Source organism: Erythrolamprus reginae, chromosome 12, assembly GCF_031021105.1.
Source record: "Erythrolamprus reginae isolate rEryReg1 chromosome 12, rEryReg1.hap1, whole genome shotgun sequence".
NCBI lineage: Eukaryota > Metazoa > Chordata > Lepidosauria > Squamata > Dipsadidae > Erythrolamprus > Erythrolamprus reginae.
In genome coordinates this window covers 27,001,865-27,027,448 of record NC_091961.1, presented here as the reverse complement: position 1 = coordinate 27,027,448, position 25,584 = coordinate 27,001,865, and the positions used below count along the sequence as shown (strand labels likewise).

Here is a 25,584-nt window from a genome sequence, read left to right as displayed (position 1 = left end):
TATGTGGTCACCAGGCTAACAAATTCCCAGGCTAAACAAAGAGTCCTCGGAGAGGGGCAGCATAGAAATCCAATTAATAAATAAAATAAATTCTTGATTTTAATTTTTTTCCCCTAGTGCATATTTATCCCATTTCATGAAAAAAAAAATGTTTCCGGAAATTGTTTTCAAGAAATGTTGGCACAAACTCCTTTTCTGGGTTCTGTTCAGAGCAGAATTCTGGCCTAGAGATGTTAAACAACAATATCAGCAACATGTTTCTCCAACACTCTGCAGACTGCATTGGTTGCTGATTGGTTTCCAGACACAATTCAAAGTGTTGGTAATGACTTATAAAGCCCTAAATGGCATCAGGCCAGATTACTTGTGGGACCGCCTTCTGCCGTATGAGTCCTAGTGACTGGTTAGGTTCCACAGAATTGGCCTTCTCCAGGTCCCGTCAACCAGACAATGTCGCTTGGAGGGGCCAAGGGGAAGAGCCTTCTCTGTGGGGGCCCCAGCCCTCTGGAATCAGCTTCCCCCGGAGATTTGCACTGCCCCTACCCTCCTCGCCTTTGCAAGAGTCTTAAGACTCACTTATGTCGCCAGGCTTGGGGTAATTAGGTCTTGCCCCCCCTGGCCAATAAATGTGATGTATGGCTGTCATTTGAATTTGTTTGATTGATTTTTTAATATATTGGGATTTTAGGTTATGTAGTTCTAACTAATTAGGCTGGTCTTTGTATTTATTGTTTTGTATTATATACTGTGAGCCACCCCGAGTCTTCAGAGAAGGACAGCATGCAAATCTAATACATAAATAAAAATAAATAAATAAACTACCATTGGGAAAACTGTCCATCCAGTTTCTGCTCTGCAAGGGTCTCATTCTTCTGGTTTCATTTGTTTTTAATCTTGCAGGTAGCACTAGCAATAGCACTTAGACTTGTATACTGCTTTATAGTGCTTTACAGCCAATGAAGGGCTGGAAAGAAACATTCGGAGCAAGTAAATCAATGGGGGGAGGAAGCCCTACAAAGACAGGGTTTAGAAAACATTCTTTGTAGAGAGTAACCATGAAAGAGCTTGCAAGCTGGTAAGAGCTGGGCACCTGGTTAGGGCTGGAAAGAAACTTATTTGGAGTAAGTTAGAGCAGTGATTTCCAACCTTTTTTGAGCCCCGGCACATTTTTTACATTTACAAAACCATGGGGCACATTCAGGGGGGGAGGGCAGCTAAAAAAAGTTTGGACAAGAAAATTCTCTCTCTCTTCCTCCCTTTCGCCCTATTTCTCTCTCCCTCCCTCCCTCTTTCTCTTCCTTCCTCTTTTTTCTCTCTCTCCATCCCTCTTTCTTTCTCTCTTCCTTCTTTCCTCTTTTTTGCTCTTTCTCTCTCCCTCCCTCTATGTCTTTCTCTCTGCCACCTTCCCTCCCTCTCTTTTTCTCTCTCTCTCTTTCTCTCTCTTGTTTTTTCTCTCTTGTTTTCTTTCTGTCTCTGAGCTTCGCGGCACACCTGACCATGTCTCACGGCACACTAGTTGAAAAACACTGAGTTAGAGAATGGGAAAAACCCTGCAAAGACTTAGGGCTTGGAAAACAATCTTCGCAGAGAAAAACAATGGAAGAGCCTGCAAGGTAAGAGCTGGGAAGATTGTTAGCAACTAGTTAGGGCTGAGGAGCTACATTCAGAGTATAAGAATCTGTCTTTGTTTTTGTGGGTTTTTTTTCATTCTCTATTTGCTCCAAATGTTTCTTTCCAGCTATAACCAGGTTCTAGCAATGTCCCCAGCTTTTACCGGCTTGTAAGCTCTTTCTCTGTTACTCTCTGCAAATAATGTATTCCAAACCCTGTCTTTGTAGGGGGGGGGGGTTTCATTGCTTTACTTGCTCCAGATATTTATTTTCAGCCCTAACCAGGTACTAATGATGTTCCCAGCTCTTACTGGCTTGCAAGTTCTTTCATTGTTACTCTCTAAAAAGAAGAATATTTTCCAAGCCCTAAGTCTTTGCAGGGTTTCTTCCATTGCTCTACTTGTCCAGGCTGTTTCTTTCCAGGTGCTAACGATGTTCCCAGCTCTTACTGACTTGCAAGCTCTTTCATTGTTACTCTCTCAGAATAATTTTTTAAAGCTCTTAACCAGGAGATAAAATAATGTGCTGAAGCTGACCAGACTAAGGACACTAGCCAGATGAATATCTGGTATGCAGATTATTTTCCCTATTTTCCTTCCCCAAAACTAAGGTGTGTCTTATATTCCAGTGTGTCTTATACTCTGAAAAAAATAGTAATCAGAGAAGTGGGGCTTTTTTCCCCCCAAACCAGGTGGAATGAAAGACACCTCCGATTGGTCGCACCTGAGCAACACTTGTGTTAGCTACAATCCCGCATCCTTTTGTTACTGGCAAAAGCTCTGTGGGGTGACAGGTCTGAAGCAGCAGGAAATGATGTTGAACATAGTTGTAAAAACTTCCTCTTCAATCGCCATGTTCTGTTTGGAGCAGGCAGGGGGTACTGCTCACCTTTTTCATATGGCAGGTTTTTTGGAGAAGAAAGGGCAAGGTTTTATGCCTGTGTTCCTGCATTTTCTTTCGAGCTGAGAGCTGCAAATTGACTGGTTAGCCAGTGTTGGTACAGCAGGGGAACCCGTGGAGATTTCAGGTTGGGTGGCAAGGATTTGTTCAAAGGACAGCCTAAAAAAGAAAGCAAGTACTAGAAACTTTTGATATCCATGGTTTAGCTCTTGGGAGGTTTATTTCCAGGCAACGCTTATCTATTGCAAAAGTGCGCTCGTTTAGATGATGCCTCCAACGACTACAACCTCAGAGGGTCTCCAAGGGAATGGAAAAAGATGTCCATGTCACTGTATTTTGCCCAAGACTTACAGGAACGATTTAATCCCTTCCATTGCCCTAAGGCTAAATCAGAGAATATAGACTTGCAGGCTCGGCTGATTAAGCTTGTGAATCTGAATATTCTAGTTTCCTAGGTGTTTAGCTACCAGGCATATGTAACACTAGCTTTGCAGTCGAAGAGAACAAAACCACGCAATATTCATTGAGTGACTGGTAGGTACAACGTCTCCATTGACTGTCATTCCGGATAAGCCAACATGTTTCATTTTCAGAAATAACACCTTGAGTTGTGATTTTTACCCATCACAACCAGTAGAATAATCACAGTGCAGTTTGCTGTTGCTTAGGTCATTTGGTTGTTAACCAGCAATTGCAGTTTCCTTTGGCTGCAATGAAAATTAAGATGTTTGTTTGTTTGTTTACTTTTTTAAAAAAAGACATTTTAATCCCACTGTGTTGCAGCAAGAATACCAGGCCGGTGATTGATCCCCGGCCCGTTTTGCCACAGGGCCAGGGAGACACGGCCTCCGGTGCAGCCGCCATCTTGTTTACGGCCGAGATCTCGTGATATTTCGCGAGATCTCAGCCACCTCCTGGGAAGGCTTTGGCCTTCCCAGTGACGTCATCCAGGGCGGAGCCTGCAGCCCTATAAAAGGGCTGGGTAGGCTCCAGGGCCTCCTTTTCGCCTTGGATGACAAGAGGTGAACACCCACCTGCCCTCCCTATCTTTCAGTGTGCCAGTGGGGGTCGCCCCTCGGGGGGCCGAATAGGAATTTTTGGCAGTTGCGGTATTTTCTGCGACCGTTTTTTCGCCTATTCCACACGGTTAGGGGGTGCTACGCTCATGTTCAGGCTAATTGGCATACCTTTGGTCATTTGGGTAGGCAGGTTAGGGGCGGAAAAATGGGTGGTGGTTTAGCAACTGCGTGTTCTCCGTTGGGCATCTTTGGGGATGATTGACAGGTTCTCTCCAAATGCTTGTGGTGGAAGCGACCTGAGCAATTGGGGGGAACCTGTCTTTGGGTCCCGCCCATTGCTTTCCCCTTGTATGGGATAGATGGCGGGACCTCCCACATGCAAGTGCATGGCAGTGAGTCAGGTGAGGACGTGGCCCCTCACCTGGATCAGCATGGAGCTACGCCCATATGTTGCCCCGGAAGTTTTTATGACGTCATTTTCCGCCCTGGAAGCAATTGTTTGACCCTGCGGGTCCTTGTTTAGGGTTATAGTTAATTTATGCAAATTTATTTAAATAAATTATGCAAATTTAATTAATAAAAATGACCCAGTTTAAATCCAGCTCTTGTGTCCGTGTCGTTACTCCGCCTCTGCTGCAAAAGAAAAATAAAATATTTGAACTTTTTTTTTCTAAGGAGGAGTTATTTTTGCTGAATTATTCAATATCGGCACATACCAATTAAATACCACCAGACTTTTGTATACATGCATATTTCCTTAAAGAATAAACTGAAAAATAACCATGTAAACTATTTGACTAACCAAAGGCAGCAAGAGAAAACTTGGTTGGAAGCCCTAAATCCATTACCAATATTATCCGTTAAATCTTCCATAAATCTTTGTTAGAATAGTCATGACTTGGAGAGCCAATGGTACCAACGTCAGCCAATGAATGGGCATAGCAACTAAATCAGCCAATGGGAGCTGAACACATCTGAGTCTGTGCAGAGAATCGAAACTGAAGCTAGAAGGCTGGGCATGGCTTAGCCCACTCTGAACTCTGAACTGGAAACTGCTGAAATGAAACCAACTGTTCCCTCTTGCCTGTAATTGCTATTACGTTAAAGAAGAATCTATAATGGTATTGTAAACACTCTTCTGTTATTCTTGTATATAAAGAAGTTTCTTGTTTAAATAAATCCTGCTGCATCAATCTACCCCATACTGCACCCACCCCTGCTGCTCTTATCTGAACTCTTTGCAAAGTCTCAACATCTATTTTTGTAGTCTTTTTTTAAAAAATCTTCTCCATATTTTTTTTCCTTCTCTGTTCTAGGTCAGGGATTTATAAGTGATGATGAGTACTTGGAAATCACGGGCATCACAAGAGAACAATCTGGTGAATATGAATGCAGTGCGGTCAATGATGTGGCAGCACCTGATATTCGGAGGGTAAAGGTAACCGTCAACTGTAAGTGAATTTCCATGCATAGTTATTGTTCTAATTATATATATATATATATTTGTTTTCGTAGATTTTCACGGGTACAGGTATGACGGTCTTGGTATATTCGGGTTCCTTCCCATGTAGGATTTGGAAATTTCTGGCGACGTTTCGATGAGGTCCCACTCATCATCTTCAGGCTGGTGTTTCTGTCCTTGTTCTCAGGCGAACACTGCGAGACCTAAGCTGCCTTCCTTCTATAAATACTGGTGGCTGGGTGTGGTTTGATGGCTTAGCAATTGCCTGCTGTGTAGAAACTTCCTGGTGAGTCAGAGAGGTAACAATTGGGGTCGTTGATGTAGCTAGGATTTGGAAATTTCTGGCGATATGAACAAGCGGGATGATACCTCTCGCTTACCAGACATCTGGAAACCAGCCCTCAAACGTATCCCAGCCATAGAAACCAGACTCAGAACACACATTGTAAAACAATCAAGTAGCCTGCAAGTTCCAACTACTCAGGATATCACGCCTAATCTACAACCATTAACTAATCAGCATACCTCAGCTACATCAACGACTCCAATTGTTACCCCACTGACTCACCAGGAAGTTTCTACACAGCAGGCAATTGCTGAGCCATCAAACCACACCCAGCCACCAGTATTTATAGAAGGAAGGCAGCTCAGGTCTCGCAGTGTTCGCCTGAGAACAAGGACAGAAACACCAGCCTGAAGATGACGAGTGAGACCTCGTCGAAACGTCGCCAGAAATTTCCAAATCCTACACGAGAAGAAACCCGAATATACCAAGATCGGCCTTATTTTGGCCATACCCACTGGGACTTGAACCTGCAACCTTTGCCTTGTAAGGCAGATAATTATCCTCTAGGCTACAGTATCCAATCCCTTCAGCTCTGCACCAGGGAAGGGTTACATATTTTTGTGTCGAATCACCCTGGTGTATTGAAGGAACATCACAGCTCCTTTCTTGCCTCTCCGCCCAACCCAGAGCCATTTCCAAGGCAGTTAATTTTATTGATAGCCGACAATTCTATTTATATGTGTCACATGTTTTTTGCTGAATTTGAAAATTAAGGGAGACTAGGATAGATCTATTTCAGCCTTATTTTGGCCTCATCAGCTAGATATATATATCAGCTACATATATAAAGACATATACCTTAAGAATGTGTCAATAGTACAGACATTTTTGTATCAATCAAAATTCAACAGCCTATTTTACTAGGAGCATATAAGCCAGACTGCCATTCATTCATTAGAGTAGGGAATCTCCAAACTTGGCAACTTTAAGACTTGTCGACTCCAACTTGTTTGGCTGAGGAATTCTGGGAGTTGATGTCCACAAATCTTAAAGTTGCCAAGTTTGAAAACCCCCTGCTTTAGAGGACATGTTTGAAAGCAAACCAAACCAGTGTAATTGTTTGAAAGCTATTGTTTAGTGTGTAAGCCTGTTTTACCACGGTTATTAATATTTTACAATATAATTATGGATCTTTCTTGAATTGAGGGCTGCATTATCATTATCTTTGAACTTGTTTAGTTGCAATTTGATCAGCCTTAAAAAACAAACAAACGTCAGACTCTTATGAAACACATCTGACTCTAAAATGAAAGGCTTCTTTCATAGCAAGTCAGATTATTCTCTGTACCCTTTTAAAAAAATATTTATTTATTTTATTTATTTGTCAAAAATACATAGGGTAGAAGTAGTTTTTATAAACACAACATAAGTGAAAATGACAATGGAATTGGACAATAGGACAGGGACGATAGGCACAGTGGTGCGCTTATGCACGCCCCTTACAGACCTCTTAGAAATGGGAAGAGGTCGAATGTAGACAATCTAAGGTTAAAGTTTTTGGGAAAGGAGGAGGAGGAGGAGGAGGAGGAGTGGAGGAGGAAGAAGAAGAAGGAGAAGAAGAAGAAGAGGAGGAGGAGGAGGAGGAGGAGGAAGAGGAGGAAGAGGAGGAGGAAGAGAAGGAGGAAGAGAAGGAGGAGGAGGAGTGGAGGAAGAAGAAGGAGAAGGAGAAGAAGAAGAAGAAGAAGGAGAAGAAGAATAGATAGCAGTAGCAATAGAATTTAGACTTATATACCGCTTCACAGTGCTTTACAGCCCTCTCTAAGCGGTTTACAGAGTCAGCATATTGCCCCCAACAATCTGGGTCCTCATTTTACCGACCTTGGAAGGATGGAAGGCTGAGTCAACCTTGAGCCTACTGAGATTCGATCTGCCAAACTGCTGGCAATTGGTGATCAGCAGATGTAGCTTGTAGTACTGCACTCTTAACCACTGCACCACCGAGGCTCTTAAGAAGAAAGAAGAAGAAGAAGAAAAGTTTTGGGGGAAAGAGGAGGAGGAGGAGGAGGAGGAAGAGGCAGCAAGGACAAACCACTCCTGGAACTCTTCCAAGAAAACAGCAGGGATGTTTTTTCTGACCTCCGTCTCTATAGTAAGAAAAAATATCCTTATCAATCCTGCATCATTTTTTCCCCAGGTATCAAAACAAAGATACTACACATGCAGAAAAATATTCTGCCTCTTACATATGTTACAACATGCAATAATACAACACCCTTGTTCCACCAAGTTCATAAATCCTATTAGAACAACACCTCCAGGAGCTAAGCTATAGGTGTGCCATCTAGCTATATAATTCTTATAAATTAATAGCTTGACATTTTCTAGCCATTATCCCCCAAAATAAAATAGCTCATCTCTACTGCTGCAGCAACTGGCACAATAGTTAGTAGGAGATTGTTGCCTTCTCCTCTTAACTCTTTTACTTTCTTCGGAAGAGAAACTCAAAATTATAACACAGTGGGAGAGAAATTCTGCCGACGCTTAAGCATGCACGCACGACAGATTAAGAAATCTTCCCCGTTCAGGAGAAACACGAGGGAAGTCTATTTTTGCCAAGCTGACATAAGAACATCACATACTTAGGTTTAATTATGTTTCATACCTTTTGCCCTTCTGGACAATCACTTTTTAAAAGCTTCATTAGCAACGTGAAGCACAAAGGAGGTGGAACTATTCAGATTAAAATAGTATTCGGTATTTTTTATTTTATTTTATTTTATTTTATTATTTTGTTTTATTTTATTTTATTTTATTTTATATTTTATTTTATTTTATTGTATTTTATTTTATTTTTTTATTTTTTTTTTTATTTTATTTATTGAATTTGTATGCCGCCCCTCTCCGTAGACTCGGGGTGGCTAACAACAATGATAAAAACAACATGTAACAATCCAATACTAAAACAACTAAAAAACCCTTATTATAAAAGCAAACATACACGCAAACATACCATGCCTAGAGGGAAGGAATATCTCAGTTCCCCCATGCCTGACGGCAGAGGTGGGTTTTAAGGAGCTTACGAAAGGCGAGGAGGGTGGGGGCAATTCTAATCTCTGGGGGGAGCTGGTTTCAGAGGGCCGGGGCTGCCACAAAGAAGGCTCTTCCCCTGGGTCCCGCCAAACAACATTGTTTAGTTGATGGGACTTGGAAAAGGCCCACTCTGTGAGACCTAACTGGTCGCTGGGATTTGTGCGGCAGAAGACGGTCCCGGAGATATTCTGGTCCGGTGCCATGAAGGGTCTTGGCATTTTGGAGGTGATTCAACAACCATCAAACCTGCCTCACTTGGGGAAAGTTTCCTAGTTTGACTTCACTGAAAGGCCTATGTCAGGTTAATGTTATTAGCATGTTAGGACTTCGGTACGTCCCTTTGAGGTTATCCTAATCAAGTAGTAGGCTCTATTCAGAGAAGAATAGAGCATTGAAATACTGCATTCAGTTTTGGTCACCGTGATGCAAAAAGGATATTGAGACTCTAGAAAAAGTGCAGAGAAGAGCAACAAAGATGATTAGGAGACTGGAGGCTAAAACATATGAAGAAGGGTTGCAGAAACTGGGCATGGCTAGTTTAATGAAAAGAAGGACCAGGGGAGACATGATAGCAGTGTTTCAGTATCTCAGGGGCTGCCACAAAGAAGAAGGAGTCAACCTATTCTCCAAAGCACCTGGGTGGAAACTAAACAAGGAGAGAAGCAACTTAGAACTAAGGAGAAGTTTCCTGAAAGTCAGAATGGTTGAACAGTGGAACAGCTTGCCTCCAGAGTTATTTGCTTCCACGAGGAAGCAAACTAGTATCACACCCCATTATTTCAAGGTCTTGTCCATAACCTGTTGATCAGAAAGCTGTTTGTGGCAAGTCCAATTATATTGTCCAATTTTCTTTTCGAAGGAACTTTTGTCATTTTCATTCAGCTGGGCCTCAGGGAGCTTGTAGACACATCCATCTGAACAAACTCAGAATGAAGAAGTCTAAATTATTTCCATTTCTATATCACTGTCCATTCAACATTCAAGGGGCGAGTACAAGTGCACTAGAGTGCCTTCCGTCCCCTGTCCTATTGCTCTCCTATATCTCCAATACCTTTCTTCTATTCATATATCTCTTCTTCTATTCTTTCATTGATATGTTCTATTACTATATCTTCTTTTCTATTCTTTCTTAGATATATTTTACTATGAGTATCTCCTCTATAACCTTCATCATGTATTTTACTATGTGTATATAGATATATACCCACTAAAACCCTCATTGTGTATTGGACAAAATAAATAAATAAAAATAATAAATAAATTCCTGAGCTTGATTCCAACTGATACTGTTTGGCATCATTCATGGGGTGGACTTGGTCAATATCTGAAAGAGTTTGAAATAACCTTCCTTTCCTCTCCAGATCCTCCATCCATCTCCAGTCCTAAGAATACCGGTGTTTCAGTTGGTCAGAAGGGGATTTTGCGTTGCGAGGCCTCAGCTGTTCCAGTAGCAGAATTTCAGTGGTTTAAAGAAGAAACCAGGTATCTAAGAAGTCTTTTAAGGCTATCAGAGTAGCTTAAGAATGGCAGATGTATGTTCTTGGGAAGAAATTGTTTTCTTAAGCTAACGCGCGGTCATCGGTAGTTTTACCCAGGGCATTAGCTCAGCTTTGGTAAAAACCTTTAAATCATAAACTCCAACCTAATGACAGGGCTACGATGTGTGTTTCCTCTGTCCTGCTATACTTTCTCTAATCTGGACTTCAATTCCCAGAATTCCTAGCAACAGCCATACTTGCTGAGAACATATGTGAGTGACGTCCACACAGTTGAAGGACACAGTTAAACATTAAGACAAATACCAAGCAGGCTTCTTTAAAAAAATAATTAATTAAAATGGAGCTGTAATGATCCCGACTAACAAATTCAAGAAAATCAGAACTTGAGGCTGAAGTCTTCCTCTAACAACCTCTTTATTGGGTACATCATATCAACACAATCAAATGGAAAACTAACTCTAAATGTTTTCCACACTAATAGGAAATAAGTCCCTCCCCAAAAGTAAAAAGTCAAATTTGCCCATATCTATCCACCATCTGTAGAGATGACCTTGGTTCCCATAAGAAAGTTCTGTGTTTTGTCTAGTAATATATTTCATCCTCCTTGCCCCACCCCATTCTGTGTGGCGACTGAGGAATAGAAAAATTGCTTCTGCAAGGTTTGTTTCGAAGTTTACAGTAGCATTATGTATCCTAAGCACAAATGCACATCAACAATATTCAATAATATTGTTGTATTGTATTAAAGGTCTATTAAATTCAATCTGAGTTAATTCCAGGTTTTAGTCATATTTTATTTTATGATGAGCATAAAAAGTCTTTGATCAACACAGACAATTGTAGTCTACCTTCAACTGCTGATGGCTCTTCAAGAATTTGGAACTGAAACAAATAAAGTAATAAATATATGGCTGTTGTTGAAAAACACAGGACAATGGGGAGGCATTATTGAACATTGGAATGTGGAAATGGATAAGAAAAAATCTCAATGCCCCAATTAACTTTGAAAATGGACCTTAAAGATCCATCCAACCAACCTCAAAGAGGTGTGGTTAAAAAAAAATGAATACCACCTATGCCAATTTATTTATTTATTGGATTTTCCAAGACTGGGCCATATACAGCCCTTTCAATTACTATTCACATACAGTACTTGACAAACAGCACAATACAATATTTTAATGTCTAAAAAATGACAACCCTGTACTCTATTTGTCCTACAAAAAGTGAAAACACAAATTTACAATTATGAGATTTTTTTTACAAAATGCACTAGATCTGATGTGCTAAGCAAAACTTCACAAAACCGGAAAACTTAACAAATAGACTGACATCTTCCCGTTATTGCACCTTTGGAGAAAAAGGGTCTGCATTTATTGGAAACGTATAATAATGAAATTAATTTCTGTACAGAATTGTAATTTTTTTATATATATTTAGCAAATGATCAGAACTCCGAATTGCTAAGTAAAATTCACACATTTATACAGCTTGCATATCGATTCAGTAATTCATTTGGATTTTCATCTTTTTGACTGCATAGCACCAGCGCTTGTTTCTTTTGTAGTGCTGGATGCTGATTGGACCAAGCGTAAGAATTAAATTAACTGTAGTCTATAAGTTTGAAAGTGACCAAATTCCACTTCTGGATTATTATATATTAATGTAAGGTCATGCTTTGTCTTTCTCGCAGGTTAGCTAATGGGCTGGATGGCTTGAAAATTGAAAACAAAGGACGGATGTCCACGCTAACTTTCTTTAATGTCTCAGAGAAGGACTATGGCAATTATACTTGTGTGGCCATCAACAAACTGGGGAATACCAATGCCAGTATAATTTTGTATGGTAGGTATACAATTCAATGGAATACATAAGGTCACCTAAACAGTTTTTAATGGAAGGTGAAACAAGAGTAAAATTGTGGAGAGGAAATTTAGCAGTAAAGGAACAAATACAAGCTACTCTGATATTGTAGAGAAGCAGAAAAACTAATGAGTAGATTAGATTAGATTAGATTAGATTAGATTTATATGCCGCCCCTCTCCGCAGATTCGGGGCGGCTCACAACAATGGCAAGAACAGTACATAGTGACAAATCTAATACTTACCAATCTAATTACAGTTTTAAGTTAAAAAATTCATAAAAGCAACCCCAATATATATAAAAAACAAGCACACAATCAATCATACACCAAAACAACATGGGCAAGGAGGGGGGATGTTTCAATTCCCCCATGCCTGATGGCAGAGGTGGGTTTTTAGAAGTTTACGAAAGGCAAGGAGGGTGGGGGAAATCCTAATCTCAGGGGGGAGCTGGTTCCAGAGGGTCGGAGCCACCACAGAAAAGGCTCTTCCCCTGGGTCCCACCAGATGACATTGTTTAGTCGACGGGACCCGGAGAAGGCCAACTCTGTGGGATCTAACTGGTCGCTGGGATTCGTGCGGCAGGAGGCGGTCCCGGAGATATTCTGGTCCGGTGCCATGAAGGGCTTTATAGGTCATAACCAACACTTTGAATTGTGACCGGAAGCTTATCGGCAACCAATGCAGACTGCGGAGTGTATTCGCATTACAGGGTGTGTGAAGATATGTACAATATATGGTGAGAGATGACTAGGGTGGTTCAAAATTAGGCTTTTAAAGTTGACTGGGAAACAGCAGATCCCATTTTACAAAGTTTGCATAATTTGGTATCTCAAGAGCTAATTTCTCTAGAAAGAAAGATTCTTGGACAAAACAAATATATCCATCAATAAGATGTTAAAGGTTGCAGTTACTTAAAAGGAAGCTCAGGATATGATCTTCTCAAACTTTAAGAGTGTTGAAGTTGATCCAGTAAAAACTCCAGGAGTTGATGGTGAATTATTATTTCAACAATGCTCCTGTTGTCACAATCCCATTTAATCTGGTGATAGTTCAGGGTAGGATTTGGGGCTTGATGGGCCCTGTAATTCTACATGAAAAACCTACTTAACCAGGATTATAGACTTAAGGAGATGCATTTGCCCAAAATGTTTATTTGTTTAAGGTTTCCTATAATTATTTCTGAGGAAGGAAGGCTTATCTTACCTCTTTATTTCAACATGGACATTTCAGTGTATTGCATAAATAGGAAATGAGATTTTAAAATCAAGTCAAGCAGATTTACAGTTTGCACCTGAGACAACAAAGCCGATATTCTATCCCAAATACTGCAGTTTCAAAAAAAAAAAATCAATATATCAGCTGAGATCACAACACCGAAGACAGTTTCTAGCATCAAGTTTTCAAAGTTAACACAATCAGCGTTGTCTTGTGGCCACTCTCAGTTTTTAGATGACCACCATCTACTCCAGTGATTGGGTTGCATGCTGTCATATCTATCGCATCCATAATGTCATTGTTGGATACTTTTTCATTCATAAACTAAGCCATTTATCTAAGAAGCCATCTGTTCGTTGAACTGTGTGCAAATATAAACTACATCTTTATCCTTTGTTTCTTCCATTCCTTCTCTCCTTCTCCCCTCCTTGTGTTTCCATCATGACTTCTGTTTTAGAAATACCTGAGCTTCCAGCAATGTCAGGTTGGTACAAGCATGATTCATTCATTTCTTTGCTTACAACCAGGGGTGGAATCCAGCAGGTTCTGATACGTTCTGGGGAACCAGTAGCAGAAATTTTGAGTAGTTCAGAGAACCAGTAGTGGAAATTTTGAGTAGTTCAGAGAACCAGTAGTGGAAATTTTGATTAGTTCAGAGAACCAGTAGTGGAAATTTTAAGTAGTTCAGAGAACCAGTAGTGGAAATTTTGAGTAGATCAGAGAACCAGTAGTGGAAATTTTGAGTAGTTCAGAAAACCAGTAGTGGAAATTATAAGTAGTTCAGAGAACCAGTAGTAGAAATTTTGAGTAGATCAGAGAACCAGTAGTGGAAATTATAAGTAGTTCAGAGAACCAGTAGTGGAAATTTTGAGTAGTTCAGAGAGCCAGTAGTAGAAATTTTAAGTAGTTCAGAGAGCCAGTAGTGGAAATTTTGAGTAGTTCAGAGAACCAGTAGTGGAAATTTTAAGTAGTTCAGAGAACCAGTAGTGGAAATTTTGAGTAGTTCAGAGAACCATTAGTGGAAATTTTGAGTAGACAAGAGAACCATTAGTGGAAATTTTGAGTAGATCAGAGAACCAGTAGTGGAAATTTTGAGTAGATCAGAGAACCAGTAGTGGAAATTATAAGTAGTTCAGAGAACCAGTAGTGGAAATGTTGAGTAGTTCAGAGAACCAGTAGTGGAAATTTTGAGTAGATCAGAGAACCAGTAGTGGAAATTTTGAGTAGTTCAGAGAACCAGCAAATACCACCTCTTTCTGGCCTCAAAGTGGGGAGGGAATGAGGATGTTGCATATCCTTCCCCCAAGAGTGGGGAGGGTATGGAGATGTTGCAGTATTCTTCCCCTGCCATGCCACCAAACCACACCACACCTACCAAGCCACACTCACGGAACCAGTAGTAAAAAGAAAAATGGATTTCACCTCTGCTTGCAACCTCTCAAAGTAAGAGGCCCCTTTGCTATGAAAAGGAAGGTCTCTTTCTTGCAGGCATGCAACATATTTTAAATCAAGACCTTCCAATCTTGAAGCCCTTAGTTTGAGATTGGAATGTGCCTCTCCCAATTTACACGAATGGCTTATGGTTTGTTTGTTTGTTTGTTTTTAATTTCACCAAGAATGTCTGTTTCCAAGGAAAGAGAGGACATTGTTACTTAAAAGTGGGGACATTTTGAGTTTAGGACATTTCCGGAATGGAAGATTACCAATAGGATTTGAACGGTTTCAAACACAGCATGGGGAATTTTTTGAGTTTAAAAAGATTTAAAGTAACTTGTTTTATAAACTTTACTCAATAAGTAGAAACGTCTTGTTGATGCAATCTTCTTTTAAAATGTGTTAGGGAAAGTCCACCATATCAGCTGATTCATGGAGGCCAACTTTCAATAGCTTCTAGTCATGATCAGTGGTATTACCACAAAAATATCAGAGTAGACATGCCCTCCTTAATGTGTAGCATTCCTGTCAACTATCCAGCCAACACAAGCTGAAGATTGACATAACCAGGAAATATAGGAACAGGATGGAGAGATGGACAATGAAGAGTTCCTATACAAAGCATCATGTTGCCATTGCATATGTTCATTTCACTGGAAAAAAACCCATTGCAGAGTTCTTGTGTTTTTCTCCTGGACCTTTAGAGTGGAGCAGAGTGAGAGAGACAGTACAAAATGAAGTTTTGAAAAGAAATACAAAAAGAGAAAGTGGAAATCTCACTTTAAAGAAGAGGGGGAAAAAAGTTGGTAGGGAAAGGCAATTATCAGGCTGGGAGAGGCTGTTGTATTTTCTGCTCATTAAATATAGGAAGGTTTCATCTGTGAGAAACATGAACTAACCTTAAAAACCTATTTAGCATCACTGGAGCATTGTCAGCAAAATATTATACAGAGTGAAGAATAACAGAGTTGAAAAGGACCTTAGAGGTCTTCTGCTCAAGCAGTGGTTGGACTAGAAGACCTCTAAGGTCCTTTCCAACTCTGTTATTCTCCACTCTGTATATCATTCCAGACAGATGGTTGTCCAATCTCTTCTTAAAAACCTTCAGTGATGGAGCACTCACAACTTCTGGAGGCAAGTTGTTCTACTGGTCAATTGTTCTCACTGTCAGGAAAATTCTCCTTAGTTCTAAATTGCTTCTTGTCCTCCTTTATTCAGATGCTTTGAAGAATAGATTTAATCCTCTCTTTTCTATGGCAGTCCCTCAAATATCGGAAGAATGATATATAATTTTTCTCCTTCATTAGGCTAGCCAGGGGTCCTGAAACATGGCAATTTTAAGACTTGTGAACTTCCACTTTCAGAATTCTGGGGATTGAAGTCCACAAGTCTTAAAGTTGCCAAGTTTGAAGACCTCTGGGCTACACATGCCCAGTTCTTGTAACCATTCATTGTATTTATTTTACTAGAGTTGGAAGGGACCTTTTGGTCATCTAGTCCAACCCCCTGCTCAAGCAGGAGACTCTATACTATTTCGGACAATTGACCGTCCAATCTCCCTTTGAAAGTCTCAAGTGTTGGAGCACTCACAAGCTCTGCAGGCAAGCTCTTCCACTGGTTGATTGTTCTCCCCATCAGAAAGTTCCACCTTATATCCAGGTTGAATCGCTCTTTGGTCAGCTTCCATCCATTATTCCTAGCCTGGCCTTCTGGTGGTTTAGAAAACAGCCTGACCCCCTCCTTTCTGTGGCAGCCCCTCAGGTATCAGAACACTGCTATCATGTCTCCCCTGGTCCTTCTCTTTGCTAGACTGTCCATGCCCAGTTCCTGCAACCGCTCTTTGTATGTTTTAGTTTCCAGTCCCCTTATCATCCTGGTTGCTCTCTTCTGCACTTTCTCAAGAGGTTCAATGTCTTTTTTGTAGTGTGGTGGCCAAAACTGAATGCAGGACCCTAGGTGTGGTTCTGACTAAGACTTTATAGAGTGGTATTAATACCTCCCTAGTCCTAGATTGTATCCCTTTGTTTATGCAACTCAGGATTGTATTGGCCTTTTTGGCTGCCGCTGCACATTGCTGGCTCATATTTAGTCGGTTGTCCACCAAGACTGCGAGACTTCTCACAGTCGCTGCTATTGAGCCGGGGTGGTGCAGCAGGTAGAGTACTGCATTGCAGGCCACTGAAGCTGACTTGTAGATCTGAAGGTCAGCGGTTCAAATCTCATGACCAGCTCAAGGTTGACTCAGCCTTCCATCCTTCCAAGGTGGGTAAAATGAGGACCCGGATTGTGGGGGCAATAGCCTAGCTCTGTTAAAAAAGTGCTGTTGCTAACATGTTGTAAGCCGCCCTGAGTCTAAGGAGAAGGGCGGCATAAAAAAAAAATCAAAATAAATAAATAAAATATTGAGTGTGCTTTCACCCAGAGGGTATATTTTATCCTCCCGTCCTCCAACACATGAGGCATATCTTTTTGTCCATTTCACCATAGAATATTTATGAAAATTATTTTGGGGGAGAATTCTAATCCCATTAAATGTAAGTAATATATGTGTAAATGCAGCCAGTTTCCTTCCCTTCCACATTCTTTTTTTTAAAAAATCCTGGGAGAAACGTCCCATAAATATAAAAAATAAATGTTATTTAATATACTATTAATATCAATTCTTTGAGGTTTTATTAATATACCGTTCCGTTGCTGTCTTTTTAATGCTACATTTCAAAATTGATAGTGTTTAATTTCTATAACTCAAACTAAGTTACTCATGGGAAATGTCACCACGTTGAATGGAATCCCATTAATTTCCAAGGAATGCAGTTATGACTAACCTAATCCAAGTGCTATTTATGACTTCTAGCAACAACTTGCTAAGAAAGGTTGTTTAAATGTGTGTGTGTGTGTATTAGAAGAATTGCATTTTTTTCCTAATAATCTACTGTTTACATTCTGCCAGGCGTGTTATGTAATTTTATTAAAGCCTCGCAACATATTCCTTATTTTGAAGCTTGCCGTGCCGAGTTTAATGCCGTGTCTACTTCCATATGCCAAGGACTGAGTGAAGGGCCTTTTGCATGCAAATGCCCATCTGTTTTCATTTTCCTTAAAGTTCCTCTTCCTATAGAACTCTGCAGATGGCTTCTGTTCCCTGCTTGGCGTGGTCAATAGATCACATCTCAAGAATTCGACCTAGAATAAATTGGTAGCCTTTTTTTTTTTTTAAAGTTCAATTAGACTTTGATAAGGCCTTCAAAATCATATTTTTTTCTTTCCTTTTACTTTGTACGTAAAGTTTCCATTTTGTTGAGAACAAAATTATCTCTTTAATTTTATTTATCTCTTTAATTATCAGGAAAGACTTCATGAACTCAGTCTGTATAGTCTGGAGGACAAAAGAAAAAGGGGGGACATGATTGAAACATTTAAATATGTGAAAGGGTTAAATAAGGTTCAGGGGGGAAGTGTTTTTAATAGGAAAGTGAACACAAGAACAAGGGGACACAATCTGAAGTTACTTGGGGGAAAGATCAAAAGCAACATGAGAAAATATTATTTTACTGAAAGAGTAGTAGATCCTTGGAACAAACTTCCAGCAGACGTGGTTGGTAAATCCACCGTCACTGAATTGAAACATGCCTGGGATAAACATAGATCCATTGTAAGATAAAATACAGGAAATAGTATAAGGGCAGACTAGATGGACCATGAGGTCTTTTTCTGCCATCAGTCTTCTATGTTTCTATGTTTCTTTAGGATAATCAGACACCTGAGGGTGCATCTTTTGATGTTTGGGGGGGTTGGGGGTTGGGGGGGGGTTCTCTTTCCCTAGATTTTGTGCCCTAAACCATGAAATAAGGCAGAAATTCGACATGTCTAACAATGCAACCTCTTTACTTTGTGGAAACTGGACTACATTTTTGTTTGAATCTTTGAGGTTGTCAAAAAATTGTGATGCCATGGGTCAGTTGCTACAACAATCACATCAATAATCCTTCCAGAGAACATGGATTTTATCATCCAGATAGAGTAGGAGCGTGGTTTGATAAACACCATGTATGAAGAATCCAGGTTCATATACTGGATCACTGGATCCAGTATTGGAACTTACTGGAGATGAGGGAGGATAAAGGCTCACCTCCAATGGCTTTTGAGGTCACATCAGTCCTGCAAAAGAATCATCAGTAGAGACCAGTGTTTCCCAACCTTGGCAACTTGAAGATATTTGGACTTCCCAGCATTGGCTGGCTGGGGAATTCTGGGAGTTGAAGTCCAAATATCTTCAAGTTGCCAAGGTTGGGAAACACTGGTATAGACAGTGAGTTCCAGTTCAATTTTTGGCATGAAGACCAGGTGTGTGATTTTGGACCAATCACCAGGAGACAGTGAGTTCTGGTTCTACCTTAGAGATGGAAACCATGAATTGTTAATAAGTTGGAACTATGAATGCAAGTTCCAACTTAGGCAGGAAAACCAACTGATCACTTTGGGCCAAACACCAGGAGATTGTGAGTTCTAGTCTCATCTTAACAATGAAAGCCAATGGGTTGACTTTGGGTCCATCACTTCTTTCATCCCAACCCACCTCACAAGGTTGTTGTGGAGAAAATAGGAGGAAGATGACATGTGGGGGGTGTTTGCACCTTTGTCTTATTTGTAAAAATAATAAAGGTGGGATACAAATAAATAAATCAACCCAAAGGGAAAAAAATCCCCCACTTGGCAGACGCTGTCTATCATTGGGTATGATGGAAAGCACCCCAAAAATGTCATGCACCATAATTTTAGCATCCATCTTTTCCTCTATGTCTCTCTCTCTCTCTCTCTCTCTCTCTCTCTCTCTCTCTCTCTCTCTCTCTCTCTCTCTCTCTCTCTCTGTTTTCCATTTCTCCTTAAGATTGTTGAGGGTAATACGCTGACTCTGTATACTGCTTAGAGAGGGCTGCAAAACACTATGAAGTGAGATATAAGTCTAAGTGCTATTGTTAAGTGCTAAAGAAGGAAGGAATGAAGGAAGGGGGGAGGGGGGAGGGAGGGAGGGAGGAAGGAGGGAGGGAGGAAGCAAGGAGGGAGGGAGGAAGTAAGGAAGCAAAGAGGGAGGGAGGGGGAGGGAGGGGGAGGGGGGGAGGGAGGGAGGGAGGAAGGAAGGAGGGAGGGGGAGGGAGGGAGGGAGGGGGAGAGAGGGAGGGAGGAAGTAAGGAAGCAAGGAGGGAGGGAGGGGGAGGGAGGGAGGGGGAGGGAGGGGGAGGGAGGAAGTAAGGAAGCAAGGAGGGAGGGAGGGGGAGGGAGGGAGGGGGAGGGAGGGAGGAAGTAAGGAAGCAAGGAGGGAGGGAGGGGGAGGGAGGGGGAGAGAGGGTGGGAGGAAGGGAGGAAGTAAGGAAGCAAGGAGGGAGGGAGGGGGAGGGAGGGGGAGAGAGGGTGGGAGGAAGGGAGGAAGTAAGGAAGCATGGAGGGAGGGGGAGGGAGGGAGGGGGAGGGAGGGAGGACAGAAGGAAGGAAGGGAGGGAGGGAGGAAAGACCATGGTGATGTAGTGGTTAGAATGCAGTATTGCAGCGAATTTTGCTGACTGGTAGGAGTGACTCAAGGTTGACTCAGCCTTCCATCCTTCCCAGGTGGGTAACATGAGAACCCAAATTGTTGGAGGCAATAGGATGACTCAGTAAACTCTTTAGGGAGGGCTGCAAAGCACTCTGAACTGGATATATAAGTCTAAGTGCTATTGCTATCTCTGCTCCCACAGCTTGGTCAACACAACATACTGATAGCATTCAGTACAGCTGTCAGATTGGTCTATCTATACAACTTTAGACAATTAGAAGACAGTGAAGGGCAAAAAAAAAAAAGAATAGTGGGGGTTCCCCCCCCCCTCATCTTGGGTGTCATCGGATTTTTTCCAATCGAAATAGAGATCTTTACCCTACAATAAACCATAAGTCATCTGAGTAGGCTAGGTTTGAACAACATAGTAGTAGACTGACTGATAGCTGCTTACAATTTGGCAGTTCGAATCTCACCAGGCTCAAAGTTGACTCAGCCTTCCATCCTTCCAAGGTGGGTAAAATGAGGATCCAGGTTGTTGAAGGGAATATGCTGACTCTGTAAACCGCTTAGAGGGGACCTGTGAAGTACTTAATTAATGCAAATTTAAGTACTATTGCAGTCAGTGTTCCCTCTAATTTTTTTTGGAGGGTGGGCGGAAAAGTATAGTGTCTGAGCGGCAGTCCCTTTGGGACTGGGCGGCACAGAAATAATAAATAAAGAAATAAACAAACAAACAAACAAAGAAATAAATAAAAAACCCTGTTTTGCCTCAGATAATTTCAAAATAAAATACTGTACTGTGTGTCTATAACAGTGAGCTCATAATAGGGCAACTCTATCAATATCAAAATGCCACTTAAATAGTTGAGCTAGTTTCAAACTAGATTTTGATTTTCTTTCTCTCTTCCTTACTCCCATTCTTTTTCTTTCTCTTTTCCTTCCTCTCTTTTTTCTATCTGTTTCTCTCTCTTCCTCTCTTCCTCTGTCTCTCCTTCCCTCTCACTCTTTCCCTCTCGGCTTCTGGGCAGGTTTGGAAAACTCTGAGTTGATGATGATTTTTAAGTGAGCGATTGCTCACTGCTCAGCTTAGAGGGGACTATGATTGCAGTGCTGTTGCTATTGCTCCTTTCCATTTTTGTGAAGGGTGGGGAAGGAGAAGAAGAGAAGAGAATAAGAGGTTATCATTCATTTTGGCTGACAGCAGCATCAGTGGGTTCTGCTACATTTCTCCCCAATCGGAGAAAAAAAAAAGCGACTACATTAGAAAAAAAAATATATGCAGAAATTTCACATTTCATTCCTCATGAGTATTCTATACACCCTCATGCTGAATAAAAGGGAAATCATTGGCATCTGGTTATTAGTTGCAGCTTTCTGAGGTCTGACACAGCCAATTCAACATTTCCTAATGTCAGCAGATGTACAAAGTTTTTTAAAATCTGTTTATTTTTAAATCCCTGCCTCCTTTTGCAACTCGCTTCCATCTATGGATTCAGAGTCGAATTGGTTTTGCTCCCCCTCCTAATTTTTTTTTAAAGAACAAATAATTGAAAAAGCTTCTGATTCCCGCACCAAACGTACATTAACAATCCTTTTATTTTCCAAGTACCAAATAAAATATTTGATTTTTAATAGAGGGCTCTGCCTTTGCGGGCACACACACCCTTGCCCAATCCTCGGGCCTCCCCGAACAACAGAGCTCATTTGAATTGCTCTACAAAAGATTGCCTGGTAAATGCTTAGGAAAACAATGGTGCAGCCTGTTGTAATTAAGCGAAATAAAAGTTCTGTTTGCAATGAGACAATTTGGTTAAGCCGGTTTTCCATTGTAGAAATGGGTTTCGTAGCTCTCTGCTTACTCAAAGAACCCGTGTGCTAATTATATTTCCTCTTGCCATTATTATTATTTATTTTTTTTACCGTTACAAGAGTTGTTATCCTTTTGTCTTAAAATTAATGAGGTTGGGAAGCTGGTAACATGTTTCCTTCTAAGCTCAGATTATGGCGGAGCATCTCAGATTTCATCCTAGGTATAATTATGCATTCAGGATCCTTGTTTTTTCCCCCCAACCCTCTCCTTTCCTTTCCTTTCCTTTCCCTTCACCTTGCAAAATGTCCTTTGCCCTTCTCTGTGGTTTCACCTGGTTCTGTTGCTATGAGTAAGCGATGAGCAAGACTTATTTATTTTATTTATGTATTTGTTTATTTTGTCCAAATACACAATACATATAGAGGAGAATAGACATGACGTAATATATATAAAGAAAAGATATAAAATAGAGGAGAAGATATATGAAAGGAAGAAAATATATATGATATATGGGATAAAGGAAAGACAATTGGACAGGGGACGAAAGGCACACTGGTGCATTTATGTATGCCCCTTACTGACCTCTTAGGAACCTGGAGAGGTCAATTGTGGAGAGTCTAAGGGATAAATATTGGGGGTTAGGGGTTGACACTATTGAGTCCGGTAATGAGTTCCACGCTTCGACAATTCAATTGTTAAAGTCATATTTTTTACAGTCAAGTTTGTAGCGGTTAATATTAAGTTTGAATCTGTTGCGTGCTCTTGTGTTGTTGCAGTTGAAGCTGAAGTAGTCATTGACAGGCAGGGCGTTGCAGCATATGATCTTGTGGGCAATACTCAAGTCGTGTTTTAGGCGTCGTAGTTCTAAGCTTTCTAGACCCAGGATTGTTAGTCTATTTTCGTAGGATATTCTGTTTCGAGTAGAGGAGTGAAGGGCTCTTCTGGTGAAATATTTTTGGACGTTTTCAAGGGTGTTGATGTCCGAGATGTGGTATGGGTTCCAGACAGAAGAACTGTATTCAAGGATGGGTCTGGCAAAGGTTGATACTTGCGATCTTTGCTGATCCTTAGCCGTGTGCAACGAATGGAGATCAATATTGATTGTTGATTGTGTACTATTGCTTGTTGTTTAAGATAATGGGTTTTAGCCATAGTTCTAATTATTAGATTTGTACTTACATTGTTTTATTGTTGTTGTGAGCCGCCTCTAGTCTCCAGAGTGGGATGGCATACAAGTCTAATAAATTATTATTAATCTTCTTCCTCTTCCTCTTCCTCTTCCTCTTCCTCTTCCTCTTCTTCTTCTTCCTCTTCCTCTTCCTCTTCTCCTCCTCCTCCTCCTCCAGGCCCCAAAGAAGAAGAGATTGGAGAACCATTTGTCTGAAATAATAGTAATAGTAATAATAATAATAATAATAATAATAATAATAATAATAATAATAATAATTTATTAGATTTGTATGCCGCCCCTCTCCACAGACTTGGGGCAGCTCACAACAATAATAACAATGTGACAATGTAACAAATCTAAGAAAGAAAGCATCTGAAAACCCATAATTTAAAAACCATACGACACAAGCACACCATACATAAAACTATATAATCCTGGGGGAGATGTCTGAATTCCCCCATGCCTGGCGATATAGGTGGGTCTTAAGCAATTTACAAAAGACAAGGAGGGTGGGGGCAGTTCTGATCTCTGGCGGGAGTTGATTCCAGAGGGCTGGGGCCGCCACAGAGAAGGCTCTTCCCCTGGGGCCCGCCAGACGACATTGTTTAGTCGACGGGACCCGGAGAAGGCCAACTCTGTGGGACCTTATCGGCTGCTGGGATTCGCGCGGCAATAGTATAGGGCAGTAATGACAAACCTTTCTTCTTATTATCGGCCACAGTTCTATCAAAATCAACTTTTGTATTTGTTAAATTGTCCCGTGGCAAGTTGACCCTTTCTAGTTTCCCAGAGTCTTCGGAGAGGGGCGGCATAAAAGTCCAATTAATTAATAAATAAGTTCGCCACATCTGAAAAATAAGAACTAATACAGTGATACCTTGTCTTCCAAACTTAATTGGTTCCGGGACAAGGTTCTTAAGGTGAAAAGTTTGTAAGACGAAACAATGTTTCCCATAGGAATCAATGGAAAAGCCATTAATGCGTGCAAGCCCAAAATTCACCCCTTTTGCCAGCCGAAGCGCCCGTTTCTGCACTGCTGGGATTCCCCTGAGGCTCCCCTCCATGGGAAACCCCACCTCCGGACTTCTGTGTTTTTGCGATGCTGCGATTTCACTGAGGCTCCCCTCCATGGGAAACCCCACCTCCGGACTTCTGTGTTTTTGCGATGCTGCGATTTCACTGAGGCTCCCCTCGCTGGGAAACCCCACCTCCGGACTTCCGTTGCCAGCGAAGTTCCCATTTTTGCACTGCTGGGATTCCCCTGCAGCATCACAAAAACACGGAAATCCGGAGGTGGTGTTTCCCATGGAGAGGAGCCTCAGGGGATTCCCAGCAGTGCAAAAACGGGTGCTTCGCTGGCAACGGAAGTCGGGAGGCGGGGCATCCCAGTGGCAGCGGTGGGTTTGTAAGATGAAAATAGCTTGTAAGAAGAGGCCAAAAAATCTTAAACCCCGGGTTTGTATCTCGAAATGTTTGTATGACGAGGCGTTTGTAAGACGAGGTATCACTGTATAACATTTCTGAGCTCTTCAATTAAAGGGGGAAAAAGTTCTTCCTTTCGCAAGTGGAGAATAAAAACGGTGTTGGCATCTTTGCAGCCTTCTGCTCCCTCTCTAATAGCCACTGGGGGAGGATATTGCAGCCGTGCACGCTGGAGTATAATGCTACCATTAGCATAAAAGGTTAAAAAAGAAGTTGAACAATAATAACAAGTGTCAACGAATAAAATGCACAACGAATGAACTAAAACGTATAAAAGCTACAATCCGGGCCTAATGTGCACTCCGGCTTTTTTGAGATAACAAAAGATATACATTGTGAATAGCCCAGAGAGAAGTGCCCGCGTCAACTGTTGGGTGCCTTCAATGAGATTTCTCTTGAATTTTTATTTTTTATTTTATTTTTCCTTAACAGTTTAGAGCAATGAGATGAAAATAACAAAATGACATTTAACAGAGCAATGAAACCTTACTCACTTAGGAAAGAGAAGTGAAGCAGAAACCAAATGGCAGGTGTAGAAACCTGGGGTGGTGACAGAATGCCCGTGACAAGGTTCTTGATATAGGGAAGTGATTTTATTTATTTGTTTACTTATTTATTGGACTTATATGCCACCACTGTAAGCTCTTTCTTTCTTTCTTTCTTTCTTTCTTTCTTTCTTTCTTTCTTTCTTTCCTTCTTTCTTTCTTTCTTTTGTTCTTTCTTTTTCTTTCTTTCCTTCCTTCTTTTCTTCTTCCTTCCTTCTTTCATTCTTTCTTTCTCTCTCTCTCTTTGTCTTTATTTTCCTCTCTCCATCTTTTTCTCTTTCTTGCTCTCTTGCTCTCTTGTTCGCTGTCTTTCTTTCTTTCTTTCTTTCCTTTCTTCCTCCCTCCTTCCTTCATTCCGTCTTTCCTTCCTCTCTCCCTTTCTTTCTTTCCTTCTCTTCCTCTCTTATTCTTTCTTCCTCTTTCTTTTTTTCTCTTTCTTTCTTTTTTCGTTCTTCCCTTTTTCTCTCTTTCTCCTCTTTCTTTGCCCTTCTCCCCTTCTCTCTTGCTCTTTTCTCTCACTCTTCCTATCTTTCTTCCTTTCTTCCTTCCTTTCTTTCGTTCTTTCTTTCTTTCTCTTTCTTTATTTATTTCCTTCCTTCTTTCCATCTTCCTTCTTTCTTTCATTCTCTCTCTCTCTGTGTCTTTATTTTCCTCTCTCCATC

General features: G+C 41.0%; 1 protein-coding gene across 5 annotated transcripts in view; it reads left to right on the top strand.

The window, feature by feature from the left end:
* Window positions 1-25,584, top strand: part of LOC139174663 (opioid-binding protein/cell adhesion molecule homolog) — a 532,821-nt gene that overhangs the window by 496,689 nt on the left and 10,548 nt on the right. For 3 of the 5 annotated variants that reach the window (XM_070765161.1, XM_070765160.1, XM_070765158.1), the window contains 4 exons: window positions 4,846-4,980; window positions 9,729-9,849; window positions 11,560-11,711; window positions 13,405-13,431. In XM_070765161.1, coding sequence (XP_070621262.1) covers window positions 4,846-4,980; window positions 9,729-9,849; window positions 11,560-11,711; window positions 13,405-13,431 — 435 coding nt within the window. The remainder of the gene's footprint in view (window positions 1-4,845; window positions 4,981-9,728; window positions 9,850-11,559; window positions 11,712-13,404; window positions 13,432-25,584) is intronic. The other 2 variants (XM_070765162.1, XM_070765159.1) reach the window with 1 other exon arrangement.